Source organism: Peromyscus californicus, unplaced genomic scaffold (genome assembly GCF_007827085.1).
Source record: "Peromyscus californicus insignis strain IS unplaced genomic scaffold, ASM782708v3 Scaffold_16__1_contigs__length_79575227, whole genome shotgun sequence".
Classification (NCBI taxonomy): Eukaryota; Metazoa; Chordata; class Mammalia; order Rodentia; family Cricetidae; genus Peromyscus; species Peromyscus californicus.
In genome coordinates this window covers 55904473-55932355 of record NW_026294458.1, presented here as the reverse complement: position 1 = coordinate 55932355, position 27883 = coordinate 55904473, and the positions used below count along the sequence as shown (strand labels likewise).

The window sequence follows — 27883 nt, the reverse complement described above, 5'->3', positions numbered from 1 at the left end:
GTTTCTAAGTTGACAGTGAACAGTTTGGAGGAGAATCTTTTGCTACTGCTCCTTCAATAGGAAACAAGGTTCTCTCTTACATGGCAATGACTTCATTAAGATGAGAAGCTGTGTTAAAAGATGTGTTATGAGAAAAGAAGAGAAGAAAAACCTGAAAAGTTACTCACTTGTTTCTCTGGGGCTATTTTCAGGGTAGAAATTTTTTTATTTATTTATTTGCAGAATGAAAATGAACCTAGAGACTCTACAGAACAAAGAAAGATACAGAGGCTGAGATGGGTCTCATAATAGGATAGGGAAGGCAACTGACTCAAAATAATCCACATTGCCAATAGTTGTTTTATCTAACAGACTATATGAGGCTATTTAGTGACTATATGTATGTAGTCCATTATATATATATATATATATATATATATATATATATATATTTAGACACATTTATGCATCTGTATGGACATTCACATTCATATAGAAACAGACATACCTCCACATGTATACATGTATTATATATAAGGGAACAGTGTATGCAGATAGATAGATAGATAGATAGATAGATGATACATAGATAGATAGAAATTTTACCTTTACATACTTTAAATTAAACCTTGTTTGCTAGATTATACTATATGCCTGAAATCTCAATAATTGACAAGCAGAAGGATCATAAGATCATTGGTTTGAGGCCAGCCTAGGCTACATAGTGAGGCTGTCTCAAAGAACACAAAACTAATTGTATAAGACAAAATAAAGCTTGTGAGGGTTGGGATGTCAAAGAAAAGGAAAATGAACATAGTTGGGAAACAAAAGACAGTGAAGGTAAACATCATGTCAGCCAATCTCAACTCCTATTTTGAATGTTTTTACTAAAATAGTTATGGCCACTATTTGCCAAATACACTCACTTCTCTTCAATCTGATAGGGCATGTAGATTCCCATCTTGCCAGCAGAAGAAATGATCGTACTGATAGATATGTGACATTTGGACATCTGACACATGCCAGATTTTTGGAGGTTGTATCAGAGGTCCAACCTGCTGTTCTCCTTACTAATGAAAAGAGGGATGATTCAGGCTGCAACAGGGCTGTAAAGGGTATCTCTGCTGCGCATGTCACGCTACCCAGATGTCACTTGGCAGGTGGGGATACAGAGAGAATAAAAATGAAACCGTTGTACGTGGGTGCTAGTGCATTGCGAAAGTCAACAACTGAGTCTGCTTACTGAAGTGTGGATAGCTGTGTGGTGTGTCCACATTCATGTCCCAAGAAAGACAGCTTCTCAGAGTTCTCACTTCACATCTATCATAGACCCATGTGTACACAGGCTCATAAGCTGCATGTGTACAGCTTGCTTCAGGGTTTGGTTTATCTTATAATGCACTTATGAACACATATGCATATATGCTTTTCTTAATAGAAAGTAGATAGATCCACATTATGTGAAATGTTCCATACCTTGCTTGCTTATTATAGCTCAGAGCTATATCATAAATGTCTTATTTCATTGCTCTTTGACATCTCATTTTTAAACCTGGATTTTAGAACCTATATATATGTAACTAATAGCTCTTTCTCCATCAGTGGACACTTAGGTTGGGTTTGACCTATTTTTCTGATGGGTGTGACTATGTGCACTGGAAATACCTAGCATCTATCATGTGGGTAAGGCTTAAAGTTAATTTTGGCAAGACAAAATAGAATATTATTATTAAGAGTATTTTTAACTGTTTTAATTTTTCTTCAGTATTGCGAGATGACTTCCGGCAAAACCCCACAGATGTGGTAGTGGCTGCTGGAGAGCCTGCAATCCTGGAGTGCCAGCCCCCGCGGGGACACCCAGAACCCACCATCTACTGGAAGAAAGACAAAGTCCGAATTGATGACAAGGAAGAAAGAATTAGTGTGAGTCCATTTGCAAGAAAGGTCTAGAAATACTGCGTTTCACATCTGAACGAATTCTGTTAACATCTTAATAACAAAATTGGATCTAAATGCTAACTTCCCATATATAACATACTGAATTTTGGATGACACTCCATAAGACAATCATAAATGTTTATGTTATACTAATAATTGCACCAATTTGAATATGTAATTGTGATTATATAGTGTAATAGTAATATATTCTTTCTCTAGAGATTTCTACCAGTCATTTATGCTTTATACATTGATATATAAATATACATGGTAGCCATTAAGCTTATTAGCTACCTCTCATTTTATACTAGATTCAGTATTATAAAAGGAGATGAGAAGCCGGGCGGTGGTGGCGCACGCCTCTAATCCCAGCACTCGGGAGGCAGAGCCAGGCGGATCTCTGTGAGTTCGAGGCCAGCCTGGGCTACCAAGTGAGTTCCAGGAAAGGCGCAAAGCTACACAGAGAAACCCTGTCTCAAAAAACAAACAAACAAAAAAAAAAAAAAAAAAAAAAGGAGATGAGGACAACTTCACTGAAATAAAATTTACATTTGATATTATTCAGTAATTCCTCATTTAGATAAAATACAGTGACTGAGAATTAATGAATTGTGTTAAAAATAAATGTTTCATTTGACTGGACAAATGTTATTTTGTTTGACTTTCTTTTAGGACCACCAGCTCACAAATAATGACACAGAGACTTCTTATTAATTATGAAAGCTTGGCCTTTAGTATAGGCTTGTCCCCAACTAGCTCTAATAACTTAAATTAACCTGCTTCTATCAATCTACATTCTACTACATGGCTTTTTTACCTCTGCAGCATTGTGTACAACCAACTTGGTCCATGTATTGCTGGTGTCACATTGCACCTAGATTCATCTCCTCTTCCTCTCTCTTCCCAGAAATGCTGCCTATCCTCTCCTGCCTAGATGATGCCCATTTAGCTCTTTATTAAACCAATCAGAAGGCACTTTGGCAAAGACACATCTTCACAGTGTTCAAAAAGATTATCCCACAACATCATTTCAACCAAAAAAATCATATGTGTTATCTATTATATTTAAGTATATACTTTTTATAAATGTGAATTCATGCCATGTAAACATTGAGATGACAATATTTCACAAAATATAAATGGCAGGTAGAGACTGCAATATATACTCATGTTTCTGCCTTTATCATTATTATGAAGGGTTACCACACCAATGAGAATTTGGTCTTTAGTTAAAGGTTTTGTGTTGAGTACGTTCTTTTGAAAATATATCCTTTGACCTTTGCTACTTATCAAACCATCTCAAAATTCAATGGTTTATACAAGCCATTTTACTTATAATCTAAATTCTATGAAAAATAAAACTTCTATTTTTTTTTCAGCAATAAATTTGGCTGATCTTAAATATTCAAAATGATTAAGTAGAGCCTCTTTCTTTTTTGTTTCCTTTTCTTTTGTTTATTTTGTATAGATCCGTGGTGGGAAACTGATGATCTCAAATACCAGGAAAAGCGATGCAGGGATGTATACCTGTGTGGGAACCAATATGGTGGGAGAAAGAGACAGCGACCCCGCAGAGCTGACTGTCTTTGGTAAAACCCTCTTCTAAATTATTAGTTACTTTTCCTGTTTCTGTGGCCAAATACTTGACAAGAAGCAGCTGAACAAAGGAGCATTTTTCCGGGGGCCGCACAGCACACGACAGTGGCAGAGAAGTCCTACTTGCAATACTGTAGTGCAGCTGGTTGCTTATATTGCATCTAAAGTCAGGAAGTAAGGAGACATGAACACTGCTGTTTGGTTACCATGTTTCCTTTAAACTCAGCCCAGGACCACACTCCATAAGATGATATTTTACATATTTAGGGGAGGTCTTCCTACCTCAGTTAACCTAATCTGAAAGCTCCCTCACGAGCAAGCTCAAAGTTGGTCTTATCAATAACTCTACATCCTGTAAGACTGACAATATTAGTCCTCACAAACTGTTAATAGCTACAATTTTGTAAACACTGAAATATAGGACATATACTAACAATTACTCATTAACTGGAATAGTTAACAGAGATTAGAATTGGGATTTGGGGGGGCTTTATGATGAAAACTTTAATGTCAAATTTAAAAGGAAACATCAATATATCTACTTTATTTATGCATTTAAGATATTGTCTGTCATCAAAATGTTAAAAGCTACACTATTTCTAAGACAATTTGAAATAATAAACCTGTCCAGTGCTCATCATTCATTCTTTTGATATATTTATCAGGTGTTAGATACATTTATATATGTTATATAATATACATACAATGTGTACTTGTACATGGATTTAAATACATATTAACAGATATTTTTACTCATTCTGATATCATAATACCCTAAAATTTAAGAGAATATGTAAATTGTTAAATTATTTTTCTCTGACAGTAAAATATCTCTTCTAATTCTTTGCATGTTATGGCAAGGTCCCTACTTATGGTCATTATTCTAGGACATGCCCAAGCACACTGTTGAAGTCTGACATAGGTCTCCAATGGAGCATCTTCTGCAGCTTGAGAGGTACCATCCAGTCTTAGAATAGGCGCATCATGATAGAAACAGATATTATGATGCCCCTTTTGCTATATTTTTTCAACGGAGGCTCAAGGCCTCTTTTTAAACATTTTGCATGCTAAATAATCTCTGATAATACTCCCTTTGATAACTCTCCCACATGAAGTCTCAAATGAGAAAGGCAGGAAATATCCCATAATTCATTAAAGAAATGAGTAAATATAACTCTGCTCAATGTAGGTTTGTAGACTTCCATTCACCTAGTCCAGATAAATCTAAGTTTGTATCTAAATTGTATGCAGTCATCTCTCAGAGTCTCAAAACTCCCTCTACACAGTAATGAAAAAAATACAGTTTTGAACACAAGATCTGGTCCCACTGCCTGGATGCCTCCCAAACAGATCAAGCCAATCAACTGTCTCATCCATTCAGAGGGCCTGATCCAGTGGGGACCCCTCAGCCATTGGTTCATAGTTCATGTGTTTCCATTCATTTGGCTATTTGTCCCTGTGCTTTATCCAACCTTGGTCTCAACAATTCTCGCTCATATAAACCCTCCTCATTCTCGCTAATTGGACTCCCAGAGATCCACCCGGGGCCTAGTCATGGATCTCTGCATCCAGATCCCTCAGTAGTTGGATGAGGTTTCTAGCACAACAATTAGGGTGTTTGGCCATCCCATCACCAGAGTAGGTCAGTTCGGGCTGTCTCTCGACCACTGCCAGCAGTCTGTTGTGGGGCTCGGCCTGGGAGGAGGGGACTAGACCTACCTGGACTGAGTCTACCAGGTTGACCTCAGTCTGTGGGGAAGGCTTTGCCCTGGAGGAGATGGGAATGGGGGGGGGGGGGGGGGTTGGGGGGAAGGTGAGGGGGACGGGAGGGGGGGGAGAACAAGGGAATCCGTGGCTGATATGTAGAACTGAATTGTATTGCAAAATAAATTAATAAAAAAAAAAAAAAGAAATTATAATCAAAAAAAAAATACAGTTTTGTCTGGTAAGATATAAAATTAGTGGCCACTGATTATCATCAGCATTGAAAGCCCACAAGTATAGCTCTTCTATTTAAAGAAACACTCATTGCTATTTTTTTTTTTGTAGCTACCACAAGCTCTTGAGTAGAAAAACATTGCATTATAGCAGTATAGACTGTCTTCAGAGGAAAATTGAAAGGGTTCAATGTCATTACCCGAGCAATTAGATCTACCAGTAATGTGTCTGTATTATGAAATATTTACCCTACTTTCCCAAAAGACATTATGGGAACTGCAAGAGACCTCTAAGCCTGTCAAGAATTGTGGTACAAATTCTAAATTATTTTAAAAATAGCTATCAACCCAAGAGATTAAATTTATCTAGAGGCAGTTCCTGTGGAAGAATTGATTTAGGGAGCTGAGAAACAGTTATCTGATGGTGTAAACTGACCTGAGGGGTTTTATATACAATAAGTTAAAGGAAAACTGAAATCCCATTATGTACAACGAAACAACACCACAAATCAAGAAACACAGGAAAGAGAGAGACAGACAAACCAAAGAGACAAAGAAAGACAGACAGACACAGAGAGAGAGAGAGAGACAGACAGACAGACAGACAGACAGACAGAGACTGAAACTATTGGGGGAGGGGGTTATCTGGAGGAAGTTGGCAAAGGGGAAATTTTATATATAATTTTTAAATGATTGAGGAAAAGAAAGAAAAAAATAGAATAGGGAAATGTTGGACTGATCAAAGCTGTGAGTCCTGTGTGAGAGATCTTTGCCGTGCCATGACTCCTAATTTTAGAGAAAAAAAAGTAAACAGTGGAACCTATCTCATTTATTACATTTGAATCCCTTACCTCAAGAACATTAAAACATGAACTGCCTTTTATTTCAACATTATTGAATATTTTAATTTTGGAATTAAGTTTGTAAACCTGGCTTACATTACCCAGTCCACCTGCTCAGTTTTCGCGTAGCTGCATGATCACCTTGAGGTCTTTGGCTACCATTGTCCTTCTCCAGCTATGGAATGCTAGCTCTACTCAAGAGGTTCTACAGAAAAAGTAATTGGTGATGTTGACTGTTCAAGAAATATCATTCACTTATAACTTACAAGGAGAGCAAAGAAAATATAAAGGTTCTTTTCTTATTCAATAGTCATCAACATTACTGCAAAAAGTATCTATTAAATTTTCAGTGTTTTTATTCTTCAATGACTGGACTTGTTCTAGGAAATGTAGTTTGGGCATTTCATTTTAATGTGTGCTGTTTTCACAAAGGTGTGATCACAGTAAACTGATTTTAAGTACCAGATGAGTGGTCTATTCTATTTGTTCATCAGCAATCATTTTTTTGTTTATGACTTAACCTCCTCCTCAAGTGCACTTTATCAAGTCTAAATGTCAGAATGTGCCCATTATCAAATCTAAAAATCAGATCTGAAATGACACTGTCCTCTATGACAAACTCTAGGCGTTTCATAAAGAACATCCCTACTCCCCATTCTGTAGATCATTAATGCTTATGTTAAGCCCTGAAGATCCTAAACATGCTCAGAGAAACTAGAATGGAAGCATACAACCTATAAGCTGAAAATGATTTATTAAAAAATAGCTAATAGTAAAGCATATGTTTTCTAAATGATTTTTAAATGTATCAAAATAATATACAAAATAAGTTTTGAGTATTACAATTTTACTATGTATCATAGGTATTACAAACCAAAATAATATGCTGAAATGTTTTGATTTACAGCTTCCTTAAGAATCCTTCACATGCACGTGGATGTACATGAATACATGTATGCATACACACACACACACACACACACACACACACACACACACACACACACACACACAAACACACACACAAAGAAGTACATACACATTTTTCATCTTTGATTACTTTTGCAAGTTTCTTTTATTCCCTTCCCCCTTTGGGTACTCATTTTAATATTTTTTATTTAGTATTTTTCTAGTATATGTCTTATATATTATTTATGACATTGCTCTATATTCTATTTTAGAAAATAAGAATTTGATCAATTTATAACTCCCTTACAACCCTTCTTTTTATCTACCTCTTTCTAGTATATTCTCTTTAGAATCATTCATGCTACTAATGTTGAAATTTGGATAGCTAGAGAGATGCCTCAGTGAATAATGCGTTTATCATGCAAACATAAGGATCTGATTTCAAATCCCCCAAATGCATGAAAAACAGGCAGAGTAGCTCATATCTCCAATCTCTCTATAGCAAGATGGAAAGGAGACAGAATCCACTGAAGCATCCAGGCCAGCTGGCCTGATCTATCTTGTATCAAACAAGATGGGTTGTGAGAACTGACACCCAAAGTTATCCTCTGAATTCTATGTGTGTGCCATGGGTACCCTGGTGCCCCAAATACCAACATGTACATGCACATACATAAACACTTGTTATACACAGTTATTTTTAACCATGTAGATATTATGACCTGTGAACTAAATATTACTGCATTGTGATTCATTTTCTCCTCTGGTTGTTTCGAAATGGTAAAGACTACATTCTATTTTTCACAACTCAACAATATGTACTCTCCCATAATAGCTGTCCTGGACATCCTAGACTCCCTGTCCATTCCTTTCTGCTCCAGAATCTCCAACTTGATTTTTGCCTCCTCTGCTTTGATGCTAGATTCTGTATGCCAAGCATCCTGTATCTGTTTCTTTACTTCCTGTTTACAGAAGTAATTCTCTATTGCTTTCTGCTTGACTGGAGCTCAGGACACATCCCAAATCCATATGCCTTTACTCTATGTGAAATTTAAGTTGCAAAATCGTAGTGTCAAAATTGTTTAATTTTCTGATGAAAGTGCCTTTCCAAAGCTGTTTAGTCTATTGTGACTGTGTTGGCATACTTTTGCATCTAGTCAGGGTCTTTGGATTTACTTATTTTTCCCCCAAACTCTTAGCAGTGTGTCCTTAGATCACTGTTCTGACACATTGCAAGGGTATGCTTTGATTTGACGTTCCTCCACAACCTCATTTATTTATATGCTAGTCAAAAAAAGTCTAAATCAGAAATCTCTCAACCAAAATAACTCTATTCAATTTTTTGGACTTTGTTTGGTTTCTGTGAAGCATGTATTTACGATGTACATGTTAAAATTCTGGATCTTTCCTTTTCTGTTTATCCTGTTGATAGTAATCTGTGCTTGCTCCATGTGTTTCTTTCTGTCTGACACAAAGTTTGCTTCTTTTTCTTTCTGAGACAAGGTCTTACTCCGTGGCTCAAGGTGTCTTCAAAGTCACGATCCTCCCATCCCTGTCTTCCATTTTGGGGATGGCAGGCAGACACCACTATGCTGGCTTTGCCTGCCACAATTCTAAATAACACCACTTGAATTATAGATGTTTCTTTGTGGTATTAATTTACCTCTCTTTACTCATAATTCCTCTCCACATTCCTCTTCTTCTTCTCTCCATGCCTCTGATTTGACAAAGAAGGCTTTCTTCAAATAGCATATCATGTATTGACATCCAACCATTAAAAGATGAGAAAATTGGCTCATATGTTGAAAGGAGCTGAAACACAAGAGATAAAGTTAATAATAATGCTATCTCAAAAACCTTAGGAAATATCTATATCTTGGGGCTGGAGAGATGGCTCAGGGCTTAAGAATACTGATTGTTCTTCTAGAGGACCTGGGTTTGATTTCCAGTACCCATATGGCACTTTACAATTGTCTGTAACTCCAGTCCCAGGGGATCTCCTCCCCTGACCTCCTCAGGTAACCAGGTACACATGGTACACTGACATGCATGCAGGAAAAACACTTACACTTATTAAAACAAAAACTTAAAATATATATATATATATATATATATATGCTGCAGATTTCATGTAAGAATTCAAACTATATGGTTCAAACTATCCTGATTGATAGAAGCAATGTAGTACTTTCTTGTGCTTCAGGACAGTGATGAAATTTGCTCACAGGAAGCATATTCTATAATGGCCCCTCACATTCTATATCAAGAATAACATGAAATAATTGTTTTTAAAACGCAAGAATTTTCTCCTCCAAATTTTATCTATTTTTGGTTTTTGCTTCCGAGAGTGAAAATTATTGTCAAAAATAAATGAATTTGGTCAGAATTTATATTATCACATCCAGGGAGCCTGAGGGTTATCACCAAGTTTTGTGGAAGGGCACAGTAATAGCATCCAATGGTTATCGAGCTTCCCTCCCATTAGACATACACTGTTAAGTCAAAGGAGGCCTGTGAAGCTAACCATCTGATGACTTCCTTATACTTTACAGGCACTGTTCCGAGGCAGTTCTTGCTAGGGCAGATAAAGTCAAGGCAAGGTTTACAAGCAGTAGTTAGCTCTAATGTCCTTTTATTACATAGTTTTCTTCTTCCAGGACTTAAACAACCTCACCTATGCAATTATAGCCACAGTACTGCTTTTACAATGTCAAGTGAATTTTAGCTTAAAATTGCTAAGGTCATCCAGGAAATAACTGTCATGGCACAGTCATTGGGAACTTTACAGCCACTCTCAATGACTACGTACAGCTGAAATGGAGAATGTGTTACCTGGATACTTAATTTCTTCTTTGCTGTAGCATAAAAACAAGAAAAGATTATTCAAAGGCCTATTGGATTCAAGGTATTTTGTGTAAAGTTGAATATTTTTCTCTCTGAATAATGTTGGCATGACTGCAGTGAGACTAGACATTAGATTTAATTATAGCTGCATGTAAAGTTGGGTTTTCTACAATGCCGATTTGGAACTAGGTTAACAGGGCTATTTGAGAGCTGTATTCTACAGAGTAACACACTGGCAAACAACACTGTTATCTCCAGAGAGATTAACCTTGCAAGCAAGTTATGCAGGTGATTCAAATCCAGTTAATCTCACAGAAAAAAAAAAAAAAGAAAAGTTAATTGCATTGGCAAAGAAGTTGCCTCTGATCATGGCATAGTTATATAATTAGGGATCAGCGGACATAGGAGGACTTGAATCTAATTGATAAGCAGTCCACAGATGGCTCTAGAGGTTTCTCCCCCTGCTTTTTCAATATGTGGTCAGACGTAAGGGGATACCATGGAAAAATCAGTAGCCTCATTTTGACATGTCTTAAAATTAAGTTGGCTTGTTCAATAGATCAAGATTTCCACACATGTTTATTTTAATTGTTCAGAGTTTCATGGGTAAAATCTCTGTGGACATTAGTGGATATCAAATGTTATCCTTATTTCTCACTAGATTATACTATTATCAACTCACCCTTACTCCCCTGGCTTTCCTTTTTTTTTTTTTTTTAATCCCCCTCAGATTATTTTAGTGCAAAAAGAGAAACCTTAGACACGTCTATTTGGCTTTGTAGTTTGTATCTAAAGAGGAGTTACTTTGATAATAATAGCAAAAAAGCAATGTAAAATGTCTAAAAATGAATTTTCATTTTGAATGCAATTTTTTAGTCTTTAATATTGATGTTTCTGTTTCATATATATCCAGAAAAATAAAACTTAGTTAATGGAAAAGAGAAGTATTTCTTCCCCAAATTTTCTTTAAATATATGCTATGCTAATGAAACCTGCAATTTTTAATCATTATTTCCATAGACAATTATATGTACCACAAATCAGAAAGTAGGTACAGAAAAATTAATATAATACAATTATAATGATGAATAATACAGATTAGAAGCGCTTATTTGAATATTGCTATGGGAATTCTCAGAGTAATAAATTTTTATAAATTTATGAACAAAGTCCAATATATCAATAAATTGTTGCATTATATTGTAGGAAGGCAGGTAAACTGAGATACTGAAGCAAAAAACCCATCTGGCTATGTTATAGATAGGCAAGTGACTTTCATCTTAGTTATTCTTGGCCTCCATTTTTTCCCCTGTCAATTGAATTGTAGTGTATCAGTGTCCAATATCAGACTTTTCAAATTTGTATGCAACTTGCTTTCCTGTGATTATCTATTTACATAGCAGCTGGACTCCGCTTGAAGGCAGAAGTAAAGAGGGAGATCTGTATGAAGGTATCTACTCCTGTGAGGTAAATCAGAAAAGCATCAGGGGATACCTATCTGGCCTTCTCCTTGAAATTATAACTCAGGTGCTTCCCCACATCACCATAAAAAATGACGGGTTTTCCTCCATGTATGGTAACCAAAAGTATTTAAGAAACCTATGTCCCATGTTCTGTGATATAATATAAACTAATAATAGAAATGTTTATAATATAAACTCTGCCTTTTATATTAAATATATATTACAATGCTGTGATTGGAACCTGTTAAGGAAAACATTCAAAGATTTGCCTGGGAGGAATATTTATGTTCCTTAATAGAACTAGTGTCGTGTTCTAATAAACATGTGTGGAACTGCTTTGTAATTCATACTCAGCATAATGTTATAAAAATCTGACATGAGGTGCCTAGCTGTCTTTACAACATATTCTAGCATTCTCTAGCACTATAGCTGATTCCAGTGTCAATGGATTTTTAGCATATTAATTTATAATAATTTATACAAACCCTTGTAGATGTATCCAACCTTCTTATTAAATAATAAACACAGAACCAATGCAAAGAAGAAAGCCAAGAGGTCAGAGCTAAGAGCTAAAACCTTACCCTTCCTCCTGCGGTGGTCCTACCTCTCCGAACCAGAGCTACCCCTGTGTTAAAGTCTTTATATAGAGTTCCTGTCCTGCCTTCTCATTGGTTGTAAACCCAACCACATGACCGCCTCCTCACAGCCTGTCTGTATAGGCCTCCAGGTTTTCCATGATTGGTATTAAGATTAAAGGCATGTGTATCCAATAATGGCTGTATCCCTGAACACACAGAGACTTACCCAGCTCTGCCTACCAAGTGCTGGAATTACAAGCGTACGCTACCACTGCCCTGCTTTCCTATGGCTTGCTAATAGCTCTGACCCCCGGGCAACTTTATTTATTAACATACAAATAACATTTTAATACAAATAAAATATCACCATAAACCCTCTTACTTTGCAGTGTTGCTAGCAATGCTGCCATCTTTGTAAATATTTTTTTTATATCATTCTGTCTTCTGATGAATTTAAGGATATCTTCCAGTATTAGGAGTGTTGACTCTTCTTCATTAGGTTATGTCCTCACTTTCTCATTCTTTCTGACTATTCATGTGGAGAAGACCCTCTATCCAATGTCAGTGAACATGATGTTAACATCTTACCTTCTAAAATGAACTGGCATTTAATTTTTTTTTTTTTTCGAGACAGGGTTTCTCTGTAGTTTTGGTGCCTGTCCTGGCTCTCGCTCTGTAGACCAGGCTGGCCTTGAACTCACAGAGATCTGCCTGGCTCTTCCTCCCAAGTGCTGGGATTAACGGTGTGTGCCACCACCACCCAGCTGCATTTGATTTTTGACGGGAATCTTTATCATGCATAAAATTGTACTTTTGGTTCCTTATTTAGCTATTGTTTTAGCTTAAGTGCTGTAGCTACAGACTAAATTACCATATTTGTGTTTATTTTCTTTTACTATTGCATATGCTACGTCCTTTAACAATTGATTCAAAGTTAGTTTGACTTCAAGGAACATAAACCCTACTTAACGCGAGGATTATTTTCTCATAAGAATTTATACTGACAAACACACCCTATTTACCAATATGTTCAATTGGTTAAAAATCCTTCTATACTTTATATTCCCTCCTGCTCATCTGATGGAAAATTCATTTTGGATCTCTTAAGTCTACTGTCTTTATTAAAACTTCAGAATCTCTGCCAGTTTGTAATGAAATAATTTTACTCAGTAACCCTTGGACGTATTTCATTTTTTCCTTCTGTTTGACCTATCGTGGATCTGCCAATGCAATCCTTGTCCTTTGCTTTTTGAAGGGTTCTGCTAGGGCACATAAGAGTCCATCAACAGTTCTCCTTCTGTCAGCTTGTCATCCTCTTCGAGCTGTTCCACATGCCCTTCACAGCCATGGCCCTGACTCTATGGCTAGCTTCATTCCCCACCATTTTCTTCATGAAACAAAGCTGCCTGTTATTTACAAGCCATTAAGCTTGGAGCCTGGGGTAGTAGAGGCCACATTCACATTTGCCTAATGATTGAAAATAGTGCTGTAGTTTGTTCCTCTATCGGCCAGGTTATGGTACAATGCCCCCATTAACATCAGAGGAACAGAAGAGGTCTCCTCTTGAAATATCACTTTTCAGTCTCAAGTGATGTTATTAGTGGTTTCCTCTCTGTTGGCAGGGGGTTAATACAGGCTCTGGATGAATGCATCCAACAGCATAGGAAATGCCCATCTCACTTCCTATGCTAATGTAGTATTAACATTTGGAACACTTATAAAGATATACTAATCCTATTGTCTAATTACTGCAGAAACAATAACACAGCATCATTATGCTTAAAATACAGAGCTGAGACACATTGTTCCCACCATTTAAAAGGAAAAAGTTGGGGCTAGGGAGATGGCTCAGTGCTTAGAAGTCCCCAGATTCACATATATGCCCATGTACATGGAGACTGAGTCTCTTCTTTAATTCTAGCAATGAAAGTCAGAGACTGGAGCAAGATTAGCCATAGCCTTGACACCTGGATTGGATTAAGAAACTGTACCTAACAGAAGCTACTTTTGCAGTACTATCGATGACTACAGACTCACAGTTGAGAAAGAGTAATCATTTAAACTCTGTTTGTAATTTAGTGTTTGTTTGGTTGTTTTTAATGGTAATTTCACCTATTTTGGTTCAGGGATTCATTGAATATCAACTTTATATCTTTCCCAGGAAGTTAAACAGTCTTATACAGAAACCATATTGATTCTTATGTTCAAACAAGTCTTTCAGTTTAATTATATTAGATTGATAAGTCCTTATCAATATATGGGTGATAAACAGTTCAGTCTGTGTGTTCTATGAATAAACTATATATCTTTTGAATTTTTTCAATTTTTTTTCATAAATCATGCATGCCTCATCTGATTTACTACTTTGTGTCTTTTTCCTTTTTTTCCTCCCCAAGAACGACCCACATTTCTCAGGAGGCCAATTAACCAGGTGGTGCTAGAAGAAGAGGCGGTAGAATTCCGTTGTCAGGTCCAGGGAGATCCACAGCCAACTGTGAGGTGGAAAAAGGATGATGCAGACTTGCCAAGAGGAAGGTAAGTTTATCACCTGAAAGAGTGTTTGGATCACCAACATTCATGGTTCCACCATCAAAAACTCTTTCATCTTGGATAGCTTTCAGACATGTGATTTTTATTTTGGGGGTCATGCCTACTGTGTGCATATCACAGTCTTTTAGACTTACCATGTCACTCATTCAATGGAAATCCACAATAATGCCTAATCCTTCACTCTACCTATCATGGCCAAATACCGCACATTCCTGAGGTATTATCTTTCTCAGGGCTATTTGTATGTTTGTTAATGGCTCCCTGAATTCATGGCCACCTGTGCACCATTGTCCCCCATTGTGTGCCCTGTTTTTATGGTATTTAACCTGAAATGCCTTCCTTGAATGCCCAGAGTATCTATAACAAAGGACTGCTGGTACAGTTGACATTAGGGACTTATGTAAGCCAGAGAGCCACAAGCTGAGTCTGCATTAGAAAGATGACCTCCCAGGTGGGTTGTCCTCAGGGAGTTCCTGGCACTCACTCCCTTGGAGACAGGTTCTCCTCCATTAGTATCATTTTTCTTTTACCAATCACAGTTTCTCCACCACACCATTTCCCAAATCTCCAAAAGTTCTTATCATATTTTATTTTATTTATTTATTTATTTTTTTTTTTTTTGGTTTTTCGAGACAGGGTTTCTCTGTGTAGCTTTGCGCCTTTCCTGGAACTCACTTGGTAGTCCAGGCTGGCCTCGAACTCAAAGAGATCCGCCTGGCTCTGCCTCCCGAGTGCTGGGATTAAAGGCGTGCGCCACCACCGCCCGGCCCATATTTTATATGAACAACTGGATTGTTGGCATTTTCTAAATTTTTCTGTTAGTTGAAGATCTTTCCAGGCAGGTGTGGTAGGCCAAGCCTTCATCTCAATGATAGGGAGACATAAAATAAGTAAGTAAGTAAGTAAATAAATAAATAAATAAGTAAATAAATAAACAAATACCTTTCTATCTGTTATCAAAGAAGCTATTCTACTTTTCTCTCCTTATACAGCACTAGCTCTGCTTTTGTTTCCCTTGCCTTCCCCTCATTTCTACCCACTGACACACACCTATGCAATCATTGTCTGCATACAATTGCACAGTGTGTAGTTTCTCAAGGGTCTCCGTCTAGAGGTGCTTGATTTCACTCAACAGCTTGAAGTTGAACAGGCTTTTACAGAAGCTGAATGTTTTTATACATAGTCTCTGCCACTAAAGAAACTCTGTGAAATTTGCACGTTAACTTTAAAAAAAATCTCAATTTTTGAACTCTGTGGGGCTATAAAAATGTGCCTTCTTTCTAAATTCATATCCTCAATAACACTGGGTTTAAAGGGACCAGGCATTTAAAGAGTATTGAGAGCCTCTTGGTAATCTATAGTTATGCATCCGATGTAAATCTCAACTGAAGTAGTTACTCAACAAACTGGCTAAATACACTCAAATCAAATAACTAAATAGCCCAGGAAGTCAACTCTTTGTTTGGTTTTTGTCGCTTTGCTATCATCTGATATTTATCTGCCTATAAATAAATGTCACTATCAGAAGGGTCTTGTAACTGTGAGAGTCCTCATGCTTGTTCATTAGAGAATCAAGTTAAAATTCCAGAGGGCTAGAGAAAGAACTTGCCCTGAAAACACAAGGAACTGAGTTCCCTTTAAGAATGCAAGTGAAAAAGCTGGGTATGGTAACACATGCACATTTATCCCCTAATCACAGAGAAGTGGAAATAGGTGCATTTCTTGGGCTCCCTGCGTAACCAACCAGCCTACACTGCAGGGTGAGTTTCAAGCAAGCAAGAAAGTTAAAGTTAGACAACACCTGAGGATTATAGCCAAGGTTTTCCTATGGCCCATGGATACTCACATAACCTTGCACCAGAAACCCCATCCCTACTCCACCACACACACACACACACACACACACCACACACAGGTGGGGTTAGATAATTTGATTGTTGGTACCTACATCAATATGTATAATTAGATTTTTCATCCAATTAGAGACCAAATTACATACTTTTTTTTTTTTTTTTTGGTTTTTCGAGACAGGGTTTCTCTGTGTAGCTTTGCGCCTCTCCTGGAACTCACTTGGTAGCCCAGGCTGGCCTCGAACTCACAGAGATCCGCCTGGCTCTGCCTCCCGAGTGCTGGGATTAAAGGCGTGCGCCACCACCGCCCGGCCAAATTACATACATTTTTTTAAATGTTAACAGAAGTTAAAGAAATACTGGCAATGGTTAGTTTTAAATTACCGAGACTGTAAACTGGATTTGGTGCTTCGCACCTTTAATCCCAGCACCTTGAAGGCAGAGGCAGACAGGTCTCTGTGATTTTGAGGCCAGCCTGGTCTACATAGTGAGGCTTAGGAAAGCCACTACTGCATAGAAGGACCTTGTCTCAAAACAACAACAATAACAACAACAAAATTGCTGAGACTATAAAGATTCTGTAATTTTAAAAATTGAGTTTTAATTTGGGGATATTTTGATTTATAAAAATAACAAAATGTATACAGGGTTGCCTGTACATCTTGAACCCACTTTCACTTATTTCTAACATCTATGAAATATTTGTCACAGGTGATGAAAAATGTTGAAATAATTAAAATACAAGATAAATATTTTTTTGGATTTAATCCATTTTTACTAGTGTCTTTTTCTGCTCAAGAGAGCAATCCAAGAAATGTATTTAGTTGGGAATTGTAGACTTTGGGGTTCAGTTGAATGTTTTCCAATCATCTTTGGTCTTTGACAGGTTCACTGTGCTCTTTAGTATTGCTGGCCTTGTATTCTTGAAGAGGAATACTAGCCAGATATGCCACAGGATATCTGACCCTATGTTTACATGTCTTTTTCACATGGGTGTGTGTAGAGTAGTTGTATGTTTTTGGTTTTTAGGGGTTTTGTGGGGGGGGGGTGCGGAGAAGACCTCAGAGGTGGCCAGCATCGCTTACACTGTATCAGAGGCTCATGAGTCAAGGACACAGACTATTAGCCTGCTCCATTGTTTGTTGAGACTGTAGAGCACCCCAGAACAGCTTGACCACACAGCAGCCATGACAGGCTTAAGGGCCCAGACACAGCTTCTGTGACAGGCTTACTGTCAGGCAACACCCAGATCCAAGAAAAGCCTTAAGCTGATACCACCCAGGGATCCACCCAGGGCTGAGGAAGTACCTGACATCCCAAACATTCCAACCAGTAAATAAGATGTCCCTGAGTCTAGCACACACCTGTTTTTGTTTTATAGACAACTCCTAGACAATTGTCCCCCAATCAGGATCCTGAACCCTGAAAATCCCCTCACCCCAACCTTTGCTATGACAAAAAAACCCACCCCACCTGAGCTCGGGGCTCTCTGCTCTCACCACTGCGTTGGACAGATAGAGAGACCAAGCTCTATCAAGATAAATAAAGGCTCCTTGCTTTTACATATGGTATTCTCTGTGGTGGTCTTTTGGGGGGTGCCCATGATCTGGGCATAACAGAGACGTTTTTGATGAGCATTATAAATCTCCCAGTCCATTCAAGGGCTGAGAAGATAGACTGTGGTAGACACTATGCCTGCCTTGGTCTTGTTGAGTTTTGTTAAATTTTATTTTTACTTCATATGTTAACTTTATATATTCAATTTATTCTTTTGCTTTCCTACGTGTGTACTCTAATTGTTAAGTAAAATCAAGTTGAGATAAAAAAATACATGCTAGAAAGTTATGAGACAATATTCAATTTTAATGTGCCTTTATTTGAATGAAAAAAACCTAATGTATAATTTAAGACTGCTTTTATTTTCCCATTTTATTACATGTTAAGTGATAAATGTGACAACATTAGCTTCTCCACTATTTCCCAAGTTTTGTAAAAGTCATTTGCTTTAAAGTTCAGGTTACTTGTGAAAAATCAAAAGTGCTATATAAACTACATTTGCAGGGGGTACAGTTAAATATGAAAAAAACTCATAGTACTTTTTGCAAAATGTTTCCATATTTTTGGCCTCTAGTCTTTTGCTACCGGGATTATACTATTACATTACTTGTTGGACTAGTTAAATATTTTTAATCCATTAGCCAAATGGAAGTGTTGGCGTTAAATCATAATGTTAGAGAGGCTAAGTATGCAAATTGATGAATACTTTTATCCTGATGGAAGCCAGGCACTTTTTCTTCACTTCTTAGACTCCAATGATGTTTCAAAGAAGCTAATTCAGTCTTGATTTGTGCCTATTAGCATAAGTCTTACTTGAACATGAAAGGCAAAGAGACCTCTCTACTTGGGGAAGGATAACAGTAATGCTTTTCAGCAAGCCACACACTAGATCAACAACATCGATTCCATTTTGTTTTTATGTCTCAGACAAGGAAGATGACCATTGTTCTTTTATATGTAATTGGTGTGGAGAATGACATTTATTTGGCTTAATGTTTAATGAAATCTGAATGTAGTTTGTGTAGTGGTTCAGGCTTAACATTTATAGTAAAGCTTTGTAGGGCAGCTGCATAGCCTGTAATTACTATGTAAGTAATATGTGACTATTTTTCTTTTGGAGGTTAGGGAAGCTTTTCAATTCATGTTTAAATTGACAAAATGCTGTGATAGCTACTGGAACCTTCAACACAGAAGAAGCTGTTTGTGCCAACCTTTCAGTGGAAAAGATGAAGTCAGGGAGGGTCTTTTCCTTAGCTTCATTCATCCTAGTGAACGTAATTTTAAAATAGTAACAGTGTGTCCATTTATTTTGTTTAGTTTTAGCCTCCTAAGCTTTCTCTTTTTGTGGAGCTGAATTATTATTCTTATTATTTTTTACAACTAGAATGTCTGATTGAGACAGAAGACATGGAAAGTCTAACAACAATCCTATGCCCAAACAGAGAAATGCTATTTAATGCTATCATTTTCCACAGAGTCAAAATGAAAAGATGACTTACATTGTGTCTGTTAAGCAGAGTGTAGTAATTTCTTGGAGAAGCGTCTAAAGAAACTAGATCATGACTGAAAATCAGAAGAAAAGAATTCCACTGCTTTTTTGTGACTATAAAAATCAACAGTGTATGTTTTTCAAGAGGGTTACAATAATGAGTTGAAAGAAAACAATACCATAAGGCCAGAAAGATGGCTTTGGTGATTGCTTTTCCAGATGGCCTCGGTTCAGTCACCCACACTGGATGATAACCAATTGTAACTCTAGCTTCAAGGGATCTGAAAATATCTCTGGCTTCCACAGACATTTACACACACACACACACACACACACACACACACACACACACACACACAAATAAAGAGTAAAAATAGTATTTTTAAAGAAAAGTCTCATACAGCCCACGTTGACTTTTTAAAATTCACCAGTTAGCAAAGGCCGGCCTTGAACTTGTAACCATCCTGCCTTTACCTCTCCAGGGCTGGTGTTACAGGCATGTACCAATACACCTGAGTACTTTCTTTTATTTTATTGACAAAATTTGGCTGAGTGGTGGTGGCACATGCCTTTAATCCCAGCACTCGAGAGGCAGAGCCAGGTAGATCTCTGTGAGTTCGAAGCCAGCCTGGTCAAGAAAAAAAATTTATACATAAATACAAAAAAAAAAAAAAAGAAATGAGAAGGTTAAAAAAAGGAAGGTACGTCAGACTATGTAAGGGTTTTCATTTCTTAATAACCCATTTTTAGCTATGTAGTTTATATAGAAGCAACAATTTATTGTAAGTTCTCAGTTCTCTTCACCAGTTTCAAAAGTAATTATTTAAAGCAAAGTACAAGTGGTGCCTTTTGTCTTCTTTGAATTGTAGGTTAACGAGACAAGAATATAGATAACCATTTACATACTGAATACATCAAAGACAAAAAGCTGAGGTAGAACTCTTTCTTCTCAGTGCTGTATCCTCCCCGAATGTCAGGTGACCTTAGACCTTGTTCTTATTAGTATTCTTTGATGATCAGATGATTTAATATATGTTTTCACACAGTATTTCATGTGATAGAAATTGCTAGACATTGTAATGAAGAGGGCAGTACATTATTCTGTGTCATCTTGTGCCATAAGATAAAGAGATTATCAAAAAGAGTACATCAAAAATTCATATGCTGCAAACTCTATTAGTATATTATAAGCCAACAAAGGAGCAAATATTACATGATTATGTACAAAGCAATAAGATCAAAACTGACTAGCATTTACTACAATATTCTATTCAATCTAACAGTGGGATGGAGAATTTAAAAAGCTCCTTAAAACTTGGGTAAAAGGATGGAAGATTATTCTAATTATGATCTCATCTCTAAACATTAAAGTACAGTCTGTGTTTCAAGTTGTTAGCAAACAAATGTAAATTGAACATTCAGTATATTTCATCATTCATTTGATTTTTCACGATGTCACCAGGAGTTAGTGCCACAAATTTTGTTTCATTTTTATTTATTTTGTTTTCTAAACTAACTCTAAAGTGACACTAACTTCCTCAATAAGGATCTATAGTAGAGTAGAATGTTCATAATAGCTTTTCTGTGGGGGGAGAAAAGAAATAAAATATGCCATTTACATTCTTATATATGACTGCCACTTCTAAATGCAGTTGATGGCTTCCATATAGTGTAGGTAATTCATGAATATTTCATAAAACAGAAAAGGGCCTAGAGAATAAGCATTTTATGAAATACAGTGCAAAATTCTATCAATTTTCCTCAGCCCACTGACAAGTTCCTTTTCTGAAGTCTATTTTAAGTGAGACTTTCCAAGGTTCTCAGTTCCATGGAATAGGAGTTTCACAGAAATAGATGATTCTCTCAGAAGAGAACCTGAATAGAACCACTTAGAGCCCCCTTTGTGTGCAATTTTGAACAAAGTGGCTCTTTACAGTTAGCCCTGGAAAAATGTTCCTGTGTTAATTGTCTGGAAGCTCTATTGTTTAGAACGTGTGCCCCTCGGATGCAGGGGATGCTGAACAGGCGCTCAGCTACCCTGCTGCAGAGAACTGCTGTCCTCATGTTCAGTGTGCGCCTCAAGGACGTGGTAATTTGTGCTCCTGATAAATACCCACTTTGATTAGATTGGCTAGTGGAGATGGGTCAATTAAAACAATTTTAGAAAAAGACAAGGACTACTAAGAACATGGGAAAAGCAATATATTTCAAACATTGTCCAAAAAGGCTTCTATCCCCATGAGCCAAACAAGGAAAAGTATAAATCAAAATTGTCTTAGATGTTAAATAAGTATTTTACCTATTTCTTTCTAGGAAAAAAAAAAAAAAAAAACCTTAGAAACCGCAAGGGCAATTAGTAGGGAATAATTTTGTGCCAATGCCAGCAGCATAAGTATGTAGCCTATTGTTCAGGTTGTTGGTGTGGAGGCCTTGTTCTGACACTGTTTGATTGTGTGTGTCTGCTTCGACCTCTATCTTCTAACAAGGATGTTTGACAGATTTCTTTACCAGTAAGAAGGACTATGACCCTGGAGAAACTATTTAAACTCTGTGTGTTTTACATCCTGAAGATATAGAACAAGAGTGTGATGTGGTTAGTGACTACCCTCTGCTTTGGCAGGTTCTAACTGAGAGGTTATGAAATGATATAATTATTTCAAAGCACCATGAACACTATGCAGTCAGTCAGTAAACACGGAAAGTGCTATTAATACCATTTACTGAGTTCAGGAGTAGAGGATTAATGATGAAAAATAAGGAACATTCAATTTGGGTTAATTTCACATTCTTTTTTATCTGGCTAAACAGTATCTATAGAAATATTAAGTATTGCTTATTTAACAGATACCACCTTTGCTTTGAATTAATATAGACTCATTGGTAAATATTACCAGCCAGTTTGTCAGATCTGGAAATCACTACCTGTTTTTTCTCTGTCTGGGAAATTGTACCTCCTCCAGTACTAGGTCCCAGCCCCAGTGCCATCAGATTTTAAGGTGGGATCACAATCTCCCAGGTGTTCCAGTGAATTGCTGTTTTTTTGCCTGTAATGAGAATGGTGACACCCCATTAAGAATACTTAAGAGAACTTGCCAGTTGCCATAAGCACTACTAAACCTCCTTTCTTACCACAATGATGTCATGTTAAGGGATGTTGTCACAGCATAATATGACTCTCATTTGAGAGATATAGAGACACGTATTTATGGTAATTTAGTTTCCAACATCATGCATTCATATTAGTGACAGAAATAAGTTTACAATCTTCCCAACATGAGATCAGTATTCTAAACTAGTTTTCATATTTTTTGGATTAGTAATTGTTTATGAACTCAACCCAATTAAAATTTTATATTGTGTATAAAATTAGGTAATTGGTTTAAATTTCATATATAAATATATATTGATGTAGTAGATATGTAGATATATAGTGAAACACTTGAGGTGATTTTTAGAGAAGTTTATAAAGCTACAAATAAATATTTGGCTCCATGGAAAACTCAAACTTGGAATAGTGCACATGATTTTGGGAACTGAAGCTCGATATTTTGTTTACATACTGGACTAATTGGAAGCTTCCATTGTTGCCAGGATGGAACTTTTCCTGTGTTTTCATCAAATAGGTGCTAATAGTTAGTGTCAACATAAAACTAATTGCCACCTAGGGTGGGAGATCATGGTGGCTGGTCCTATGACCACACTGGCCCATCTGTTGAGAATCTCAGCATAGGACCAACGCTGGACCTGGCATCCAATCTTTGCTTTGGCCAGCTGTCAACTCTCAATCCGGAACAAACTCAGGATATGAAGTGCACTGAAGTCAAGAGAAACTCTGACGCCCATTAACTGGCAGCTCTTGTGCTGTGTGTGGGTTGAGCCAAGACCAGGTGCCAGTTCTCAGGGCAAAAGGATCTGTCTGAGTGCCACCTGTCATTGGCATGTGTATATTACCCATCATGGAAGCCACAGTAGGTGTGCTTCTTCCATCAAAGCATCAGAGCCTTCAGAGCCTTCAGACTGTCTGACATGGGGTTGGGGGTAACAAGACAAGGACCATAGCCAAGGCTCGATAGTGACTGCAGTTTATCAGGAAATACTTAGTACTACAGGTGAATTGCTCTTTTCTGGTAGAGATGCTTTCCCAGGTTCTTGTGTTATTTTCTTAACTGTAAACAACATTAAAAGAAAAAAACATTGTTGAATTAAAAAAAGATATTTTTAACACAAATCCTCCAAAGGTAATTTATGGTTAGAATCACTTGAATGACTTGTAATAAATATCCCTAGGGCTTTTCTTAAGATATATTTCTTATTTCTGTTATTGTTTTATATAATTTGAATTATGACATGAATCTAAAGTGTAGATTTTTGGGAGATGATAACTTGTAATAATAAATGCAAGCAGCCATCTCTTGAAATATGTACGTTAAATGGGACATTTTCTGTGATATGTTTAAATCCATAAATAGCCTAATTCCATGGCAAAAGCTAAAAATAATTAGGAAAGTAGGGTGCTGCTTTTTTCTTCAATTAAAAAAAAACAAAAAATAAGAAAGGTGAAATGAATAAGTATGCAAAAATTAAGTTACTTGCACATCTACCATCCAATGGCTACCAGTATTTATGTCTTATATACAACTTTCCCAATTTCTATGTTTTTAAATAATTTAAATTCAGAATTGGTCTTTCTATTGTTTGTTTCTTTTTATTATTAATTTTTTATTTTACAAATTTCATATATGTATATAAGATATAGATATCATATTCACCCCCACTATCCTCTCTTTCCCTTTTTTCAATCCTACTCATCCTCTGCCTCCTGCCAACTAGTTTACTTCCTATTTTCGTGTTTGTTTTGTTGTATGTGTGCAGGTCCTGTGCAAGTAGCAATAAGGAACATAAAGAATTTTTCTTGCTACTTACTGTTTACATAGTCTTCTATAGAAAAATCCCAATAAAGATCAAAACCATTTTTATTACATTTTTCTTTCCCATAAAATATAATAATAAAGCCAGGCGGTGGTGGTGCACGCCTTTAATCCCAGCACTCGGGAGGCAGAGGCAGGCAGATCTCTGTGAGTTTGAGGCCAGCCTGGGCTACCAAGTGAGTTCCAGGAAAGGCATAAAGCTACACAGAGAAACCCTGTCTCAAAAAACCAATATACATATGTATATAATGATGATGATAAATTTTGCTTGCACTGTTATTGCTTAAACACAGATTTACTTGATTTGACTTGATTATTCTCATCATAATTCTATGCAATAAATATTACTATCTGTATAAATGTGATAACATAGACACAATGACAATAAATTTTCTAAAACATACTGCTATAAGAGACTTTGGATTTTTTATTCCTAAGTCCACACATTTGAACAGTATCTGGAGGTGTTGAGTCTTTTCCATTTCTTATTTGGTCTTAAAGACTAGGAAGACACAATGTAGAACTTCTTGGCCTTGATGTATACTGCTTGTCAGAGAGTCACAAAAATCTGTGGGTAACAAAGCATTCACTGGATATAATTTTGCTCCTACAGTAATGATATATCATCAGTCTATGATAAACACACATCTTCTAAAATTGTTATGTGCACAATTTAGAATAAATTTATCCTTTTAATTTTTTTTTTGCTAATATGATTATTTGTTCTTTCCAACATTGTTTCCAGAAATAGACAAAAGAAATCACCAGAAACCATTAGGTGTCAAAGAAATAATAACTAAAAGAATCACAAAGTCTGAGAGATTGAACATTAAGAGTTTACAGTTCCTCCTTCCTTCTTCACGTTCCAACATAGTACTCAAGACACCTTTGAATTTTTTGAAAGTATTTTTTGATATTTCCTTGATGAGTTTTAATGAAAACCATACATAGTGAAATGCATTTTGATCTGCTTTTAAGAAAACCACTTTTATTTATGTATGTGTAACTGAGTCCAATTTTTATGTTTAAACAGAGAGGCCAAATGACTGTTGGATTAATTACAGTTGTTGTTGTTCTGACAAACTATTGAACAAAAGCAACGTAAGAAGGAAGTGTTGATTTGGGCTCAGAGTTTGAGGATCTGGCCCATCATGGGGAGAAGTCTCAGCAGTGGGAGTGTAAGGCAGCCAATCACATTACACTTACAGTCAGGAAGTGAAGAGAGAGGAATGCTGGCCCATAGATCACTTCCTACTGTTTATTCTGGACATCAACCCATGGCATGCTGCTCCCAACATTTAGAATGGGGTTCTCACTTCTGTTAAACTAATCTGGCAAGTTCTCCCCAGACATGGCCTTGGACTCTTTAGTGATTTGAAGTCCAGTCAATTGGGCAATCATAATTAACCATTATAACTTTTAGTCTAACCATTTTTAACCCTATAGCAGTAATATATGTTTTAAAATTCATGGTGGAGTTGACTTGAGTTGGAAATAGTTGCTTTATTAAGGAAGAAAAATGTAGCAACTTGATCATGGTATGTCATACTTGGTGAGATGACTTCTTAATTTCAGAGAAGTTAGAATGTGACAAATAGACATCTTGTAATTTACTAACTATAGGAGTATTACTTAATATTTACAAGTGCTTTACATAGGAGTAGTTCATTTATCTTTCAGAATTACCTCAAGCAGCAAGTATGTGTTGCCATCCATAATTTACAAATGAAAAATGGAGGTGTAAAATTAATTGATAGTAAGAGATCTGGAATGCAGAATCATCAGTTCCAAAGTCCACTCTCTTAACCACTATATACAGTAATATATTATGGAGCATACATAATTTTAAAATCAAAGAACCTACTAATTAAAATTAAAGTTTTTGAGGGCCTACTGGTTTTGCACTGAGAATTGTGAAGCATAGAATTAATGCTTTGAACAGCCTTGACGAAGAAAGCCCCGAAGCTTAGAGACAGTGAAAAATATGCTCAAGGTTGCAGGTCCAACATGTGGCCAAGTTGAAAAGGCCCTGTTATCTCTGATGATAAAAACATGTACTCATTCTTCACTTGGTAAGTGGAAGAATGTGCATTCCACGCTTCAATCAGCAGCTGCTGATGTTCTTTAGTTTTGACTTTCACTTATTACTAAAAGGAAATAAGGTTGAACTCATTACTGTATTGTGGTGATATATTGTGTACCCTAATAAACTTTTCCTGAAGATCAGAGAACAGAACAAGCCACTAGATTAAACATGGAGGCCAGGCAGTGGTGGCACACACCTCTAATCCTAGCACTCAGGAGGCAGAGATCCATCTGTGTCTTTGTGAGTTCAAAGCCACCCTGGACTACATGAGATTGACTCAGCCTAGGAGAGAAAACAGAGCCAGGTAGTGGTGGCACACGCATTTAATCCCAGTACTGGGAAGCACACATGCCTTTTAATCCCAGGAAGTGATGGCTGGACAGAGAAAGGTATATAAGGCGTGAGGAGACAGGAACTAAAGGCTTTTTGGCTGAAGTGTCCTTTTCAGCTAGAGGCTTTTTCGGCTGGAGACTTTCGGGTGAGGACTCAGAGAATTTCAGTCAGTGGATTTGTGGAATTGGTGAGGTGAGACATGGCAGTGGCTTGTTCCTTTGTCTCTCTGATCTTTCATCATTTACCCCAATATTCTGGCTCCAGGTTTGTATTGAAAGACCTATTAGAATTCGTGTTACACTATATCTTTTTTCTCTATGTGCCCAACTAACTTTGATATATTCATCAGAAATCATGAGTATCCTAGCCGATGACTGACAGCTGATATTTAGCTCTACATTTCAGTGCAGCAGTTTCTCAACTGGGGGAAATTTGTTTCTCCCACTCCCCAGGTGCCATTGCATAATGCTTTAGGATGAACTTCCATTGGTTGCTCTCAGCATTTCATGAGTAGAGGCCAAGAGTGCTTTGAAAATGTCTTCTAGGAACAGGGAATACCACTGCAAAGGATAAGCTAAAATACCAATAGTTCTAAAGTCAAGGAAATCTAAGATAGTGGGAAATATGAAATAGGCATTGATCAAATGATATTATTTAAATATTTGTTTTGTTTTGTATTTGAGGCAGAGTCTCAAAAACAGAATAGCTTGGCCTGTAGTTTATTGTGAAGCTGAGAGTAACCTTTAACTCATAATTCATCTCAACTTGTGAATTCTTGGGATTACAGTTTATGCCACCATGCTGAGTTGACTTCTATTTTATATTTAGGGCAGAAATGATGTACTATAATTCAAGTGAGCATATTCCAAACATAATGATCTTTTCTCTCTTCCTTACATATGAAGCCTGTGTCATTTGAGATGGACAAATAAAACTATTGTAGGATTTAACCTAAACATATCGCTACTTAACACATGAAGACGTTTTGGTTCGCTAATGCTAAA

General features: G+C 36.8%; 1 protein-coding gene across 12 annotated transcripts in view; it reads left to right on the top strand.

Annotated features, from left to right (window-relative positions):
- Positions 1–27883, top strand: part of Robo2 (roundabout guidance receptor 2) — a 531698-nt gene that overhangs the window by 371593 nt on the left and 132222 nt on the right. For all 12 annotated transcript variants that reach the window (XM_052741005.1, XM_052741004.1, XM_052740998.1 and 9 more), the window contains 3 exons: positions 1745–1902; positions 3386–3506; positions 14483–14621. In XM_052741005.1, coding sequence (XP_052596965.1) covers positions 1745–1902; positions 3386–3506; positions 14483–14621 — 418 coding nt within the window. The remainder of the gene's footprint in view (positions 1–1744; positions 1903–3385; positions 3507–14482; positions 14622–27883) is intronic.